The 6,000-nt window shown below is 36.2% G+C and overlaps 1 protein-coding gene across 2 annotated transcripts in view; it reads left to right on the top strand.

The window, feature by feature from the left end:
- The window catches only part of LOC103398435 (sorting nexin-1), a 6,386-nt gene extending 749 nt beyond the window's left edge, over positions 1-5,637 (top strand). The window contains exons 1-15 of one of the 2 annotated variants that reach the window (XM_025053574.1): positions 7-147; positions 263-419; positions 873-1,006; positions 1,929-1,995; positions 2,121-2,164; positions 2,268-2,409; positions 2,479-2,557; positions 2,668-2,743; positions 2,880-2,993; positions 3,367-3,460; positions 3,581-3,786; positions 4,177-4,320; positions 4,727-4,807; positions 5,151-5,222; positions 5,353-5,637. In XM_025053574.1, the coding sequence (XP_024909342.1) occupies positions 983-1,006; positions 1,929-1,995; positions 2,121-2,164; positions 2,268-2,409; positions 2,479-2,557; positions 2,668-2,743; positions 2,880-2,993; positions 3,367-3,460; positions 3,581-3,786; positions 4,177-4,320; positions 4,727-4,807; positions 5,151-5,222; positions 5,353-5,403 (1,194 nt within the window). In that variant the 5' untranslated portion in view covers positions 7-147; positions 263-419; positions 873-982 and the 3' untranslated portion in view covers positions 5,404-5,637. Of the gene's footprint in view, positions 1-6; positions 148-262; positions 420-872; positions 1,007-1,928; positions 1,996-2,120; positions 2,165-2,267; positions 2,410-2,478; positions 2,558-2,667; positions 2,744-2,879; positions 2,994-3,366; positions 3,461-3,580; positions 3,787-4,176; positions 4,321-4,726; positions 4,808-5,150; positions 5,223-5,352 lie in introns of those variants that run through there. The other variant, XM_008337050.3, reaches the window with a different exon arrangement.
- Positions 5,638-6,000: the final 363 nt, after the last annotated feature.

The raw sequence follows: 6,000 nt of genomic DNA, 5'->3' as shown, positions 1-6,000 counted from the left end.
ATCACTAGTTTGTCATTGTTAAAGCTTCTTTTTGAACCATCTGTTAGCTAATGTCATTAATTTACAGCTAACACGTTAGGTCGTGTTCGGATATTTCCACAGCATTTTTTAGAAGATTGATTATAACGGCTATTTAACTGCGATCATGTGAGTATCTCTCAAAACTGGCTTGTACTTGTCCAGCGTCGTCACAGTCAGCAGACTAAATCAAAGTCAGCCCTTCTTCTGTTGCTTATTGAAAACGTGTATTTTCTATCGGCAGAGTAAACCCGTGGCCGTGAGTCGAGGGGTTTCTCAGCCAGATCCCGTCAAAGAAGATCCCCCAGATCTGTTCAGTGAGGAAGAGGAGGAAGACGCCAGCAACACCAACACCAAGTCCAACGGTGTTCACTCTGATGATGACAACGACCTGTTTGCTGGTAAGAAAACCTGTATTTGTCCTTTTGATGACATTGACATTAATGACAAAACACATTTAATGCAAACTCAAAGCGTCATTCACTAGTTTTCACTTGATATGAATATGATACATAAACTATTGGACTATGATTTTCAATCTTAAAAATAGAGTATTTTCGCTTTAGTGAGTACTTGATGTCATTCTTTTCAACTATCAAATAGAGAAATAGTTCCTTCAGCTTAATTGATAGCAGATGTCTAAGAGCCTTAACACTACTGTGTAGTTTTTCTTGGTATGAGATTTTGTATCTGACATTGTTGAGCTGAAGAATACTTTTATTCCAAGAGTCAATGGTTTATAGTCAGCTAGGTTGTAAAGTTTTAAATGCTGACAACATTCAATCTAAAATAATAATATCCTAGATATATATGAGTAAGGCATATTTTAACAATCAAGTCATTTCTTTCCCCAGACGCTGATGTGGAGTTGACCACAGACAAGTCAACCAGCACTGGTAGGAAAGAGCTCTCAGGCTCTGCTGGTGCCCGGACATCCACTCTGTTCCCTAACAACCCTGTTCCCATGCAGACTGCATCCATGGAGCAGGTACAGTTCACTTTTCAGCTTCTTCTTATTAATTGTCTGCTAGTTGCAACACATTCTTTGTTTTTACGACATGGTCATAAAAATTGGACAAAGTCTTACATTTAAGTAAACTAAATTCAGACCTTTTTTTTTCTTGCATTTATTTCCGCAAAGGTTCCATTTTTCCCTCCTTGTTCTCATAATACAGTGCAACCTCATAACTTTATATTTACTTCATACAAAATATCATGGATTTCTGATGTTGTGGAACCCTTTATTCTTACTTTAGAATTACCACAGTCCGTTTCACACCCACTAAAGTCGTCACTTTGGCAGCTACTTGTATGTACAGTATATACAGGCATTGCTCAATGCAGTTCATGCTGTAAAATCTTGAAGTTACAGACTATAGGAGTCAGAGCCTTGGGCTCACATATGGAGTGAGCAAAACATGTATTCAGTAGCACATACACATTTCTACAGTTACTTGTTTAGCAATTGTGTCTCAAGTTGTTAAAAATGTACATTTCATATACAGTAGCCTGAGTTTTATGGCCACTGATAAGGAGGTTCATTTCTTTTATATGTATGGGAGAACAATTCTTAGATCAAGGTCTTAAGTTACATTATTAGTGGTCTTGAAATGGTCTTAAAAAGTCTAAAATCCTGGAGTTAACCTGCAGGGTATTTGTCTTACAAATATTAATCTATATGTTATACTTCAACTTTCTTATAGTGAAAGAAATAGATTTTTTTTTTTACATGTTTCATCTATAATCTTCTGTCTTCCTCGGGGGTGTCAATAGATTTTAAAGGAAACACCTATTTTGTCTGATTGTAAGAAACTAGAAGTATGAAAATATCTGCATTGAGACAACATGAATCTGGTGCAACTATATTCGTTTACATTTTTCTTTGTTTCTCTTCTTCTTTCTAATCCCAGCTGGAAGAGGAAGAAGCCAAGGATAGCTTTGACGTGGATGTTGCTGTCACCAATCCTGAGAAAATTGGTCAGTATATGCTTTTTCATACATCTGTTTGTCATTCAGAATCTTTGTGAAGTTTGAATTAATTTAAAAATCCAAAATTTTGTTAATATTGTCACCGACATGAAAGTTTCCTATGTTGGTCCTAGGTGACGGCATGAATGCATATGTGGCCTACAAAGTATCCACCAGGGTGAGAATGGAGCCTGTGATGACATCTGTCTTTTCTTCATTAGTATACAACTGTGCAAATCACTACTTTGTTTCATTGTTCCTACTTTTTTGTCGACTCTCAGACTTCTCTGGCAATGTTCAACAATAAGGCCTTCACTGTGCGGAGGCGTTTCAGTGACTTCCTGGGCCTTTATGAGAAGCTGTCTGTGAAGCAGTCGCATCAAGGCTGCATTATTCCACCTCCACCTGAGAAAAGTGTTGTAGGTGGGTGCTGGGTTCTTACTTCTTTAATATGTTTTTGTGCTGTTTATGTGAACAGTGTTGTACTTTCAGGAATGACCAAAATGAAAGTTGGACTGGACGATCCTTCGTCTGTGGAGTTTATGGAGCGAAGAAGAGCAGCTTTAGAAAGGTAACTAATAGCTGTTTTAGGCAAATATTGAGTTTTTATTTTCAACATTTAAGCACCTTCTGTCTTTCTTCCTTACGTCTGTACACTTTTTCACCTGTTTGTTTTTGTAGGTATCTTCAGAGGGTTGTGTCACATCCATCTTTACTTCAAGATCCTGATGTTCGTGAGTTTTTGGAAAGAGAAGAAGTAAGTAATTCAGGATCAAGAGCTGTTTTTTTATAAGATACATTTTATTTCAAGTGCAGATAAAAGTGAAAGGATACATAAATGTATTTTTCAATGACAAGTGGCATTTTATGACATTTCTGGTGTGTTTTTCTAGTTACCCAGAGCTGTGAACACCCAGACACTGAGTGGAGCAGGTTTCCTTAAAATGATCAATAAAGCTTCAGATGCTGTGAACAAGATGACCATCAAGATGAACGAGTCAGACACGGTAAGAGCAGAAGTTGTTTTTACTATTGCTTGTTGCGGTTTATGAAGATATACAGTAAATTCTATACAAAGGTTCAGTTTTTAACAAAGTAATTGGACAAAAACAATAATGTAGAGAATGTTTAGAAATAGAGGTGTCAGGAGAAAATTACTTTTGATGCATGATTTTATAATATTTAAATGATAGCAGAAAACTCAATTTTTTTCTTTGTATTATTGATTTGTTTAACACATGTCTTGCTCTAATATTATATTATATATATATATTAAAATATTATGACAAAAATTGAATATATTTGATATTCTTTGTTTAGTTAAAACAACTTAAGTTTGAAATGAAGCATTAATGCTATTTTAACTGTGGTCTGTGTCAGTGGTTTGAGGACAAGTTCCAGGAGGTGGAGAATGAGGAGCAACAGTTGAGGAAGCTCCACATCGTGGTCGACTCCCTGGTCAATCACAGGAAGGGTGAGCTTCATCTGTCTTTTCACAGCTCAGTCTCTGTGTTCATGTGTAGCTGCAGCTGTCAGTGCATGTCAGAGTAAAACACATCAGCTGATGAGGTTTTATGTTTCCTCCACAACACAGAGTTGTGTGGGAACACTGCAGTCTTTGCCAAAAGCATGGCCATGTTGGGAAACTCTGAGGACAACACAGCTCTGTCACGAGCCTTGTCTCAGCTGGCAGAGGTGGAGGACAAGTTGGAGCATCTGCATCACGAGCAGGCAGCCAGTGACTTCTTTATCCTTACGGAACTGCTGGCCGACTACATCCGTCTGCTGGGTGCTGTGCGGGTACGGTGACAGTTACACGGGGCAGACTGGCAGTTAACACAAATATAAGTAGATCATTTTTCAGAAAAGCTAGAAATTAACATGACATTCTTAGATATTTAGAAGAAAAATAATAATAAATAGAAATATATGATTTGTGTAATAACAGCATGTGTTGGCTGTTTTTGTTTTTTAAAGCAGAGTTAAGTGGATGCAAGGTGGAATTATTTGACATACACTGTGTATAATTCATAATCAGAATTTTATTCTGATTGTTCTGTCAAATAATTGAATCTGGACAACTTTAGCTTTAACATATGTTATTGTGTGTTAAAGCTGGTGATCACTTCACTGTTTTGATGATAAGAATTAAAGTATTGTACAGTACTTTGTTTTAATTTGATGTTACAGGGCTGTTTTGACCAGCGTATGCGAGCATGGCAGAGGTGGCAGGATGCTCAGAGCACGCTCCAGAAGAAGAGAGAGGCAGAAGCCAAGCTGCTGTGGGCCAACAAGCCAGACAAACTGCAGCAGGCCAAGGAAGAGATCACAGAGGTGCAATGACAAAGATACTTCCATTTTAATCAGTTAAAAATGAACAGATGGCTATGTTTTTAGATTAGAACAAGATGATATGGTGCATTTTGATATTTGATATAAATGAATAGTAAAAATGGATCAGTTGGGTAAGGAAAAAAAAACAGAAGCAGTTATACATTTAATGCTAAACATGGAGCATGTAAACGCATGTTTCCCATTTCAACCAACAACTATTCTTACCATTGTGTCATATTATCTGCATCAAAGTATTTTAGATATCTTACAGTAATCTGTATTCTTTCAGAATGAATTTAGTTGTTTTCTAAATAATTAATAAATGTACAGTGTGAGAATAATGGTAGTAAAATATCCAGATTTTATGTTATTTCATTGCTGCTGTTCTCTTCGTGTGCTTCGTCAGTGGGAATCCAAGGTCACTCAGTATGAGAGAGATTTTGACAGGGTTGGAACGACTGTACGTAAGGAGGTCCTTCGTTTTGAGGTACAGTTGTTTTTTTGTTGTTGTTTTTTTTTTGTTAAAAGCAATTTTTACAACATTATAACCATTTTATACATTTGGCCAAATATTGAAAACAATAATATTTGTTACATATGCTGGTTGTACTTACTAGTTGTAAGTTTGTGTCTGTTGAGGATTATTGCTTAAAAACTCCATTCTTTTTACAATTTCACATTACAGTATGAAACTAAAGTGGCTAAAATGAAAGCCACAGAGCATGACTCGATGTAAAAACTCGACTTGAAAAGGCAAATACTTAATCTAACAATGATATTATTGATACTGATTGACTGTTTGAGGGATGTAACGAGACTTGTCCTTGCAGAAAGAAAAAGCCAAGGATTACAAGAGACAGATAATCAAATATTTGGAGACAATGCTTCAGTCTCAACAACGGGTAAATAAATACTTATGTTATATGTTGTGTTATTAGCTACTCTTGTTGTTTTTTCTGCCATCAAACTATTAAACCTACATACAACTAATGAATGTCTAACAATAACAATCCTCCTTGTCTTGTGTTGCAGCTTATAAAGATCTGGGAGGCTTTCCTGCCGGAGGCAAAGGCAATAGCTTGATGAAGAGAGAGACTTTTTTTTTAAAGACCCTAAATGCCTTTTTTTAAAACACTTTACCTCTTGAAATTGAACTTTGAGAGGAGAATTTTAAAATACTAAAACACCACCATTCATCATACTTTCTAGCTTTGTATTTACTGATTTTGTTGCATTAGACAGGGCTACTCTGGTTCTTTTGGACTGTATGATGGCGAAAAGTGGGGAAACATAGGGGCTTAAGCTAATTGTGATATTTGTACATAGGGGCTTAAGCTAATTGTGATATTAGCTAATTGTGAAGACCACTCTCTGCAGGATATGTTACATTGTTTAAACCAGTTTATTCATGACTTTATTCTGTGGTACTGCCTAGGTTTACATGTCTATAGTTTACATTAGATAATAGACTTATGAAAATCATTCCAAACTCTAACAGCTTATGTTGAAGGATGCTTGTTGAATAATGTTTTCCTGCACTAAAATGTATTATACAGCTAAAAGAATAACAGCTATAGGGTGAGGGGGGGTTCCTTTTTTTCTGTTGCATTAAATATTACTAATTATAACAGGTCATTAACCAGGAGTGTTACCACATTGTTACAGTGCACTACACTATGC

Source organism: Cynoglossus semilaevis, unplaced genomic scaffold (assembly GCF_000523025.1).
Source record: "Cynoglossus semilaevis isolate Cse_v1.0 unplaced genomic scaffold, Cse_v1.0 scaffold1721, whole genome shotgun sequence".
Lineage (NCBI taxonomy): Eukaryota > Metazoa > Chordata > Actinopteri > Pleuronectiformes > Cynoglossidae > Cynoglossus > Cynoglossus semilaevis.
This window is presented reverse-complemented; position numbering and strand designations above follow the sequence as displayed.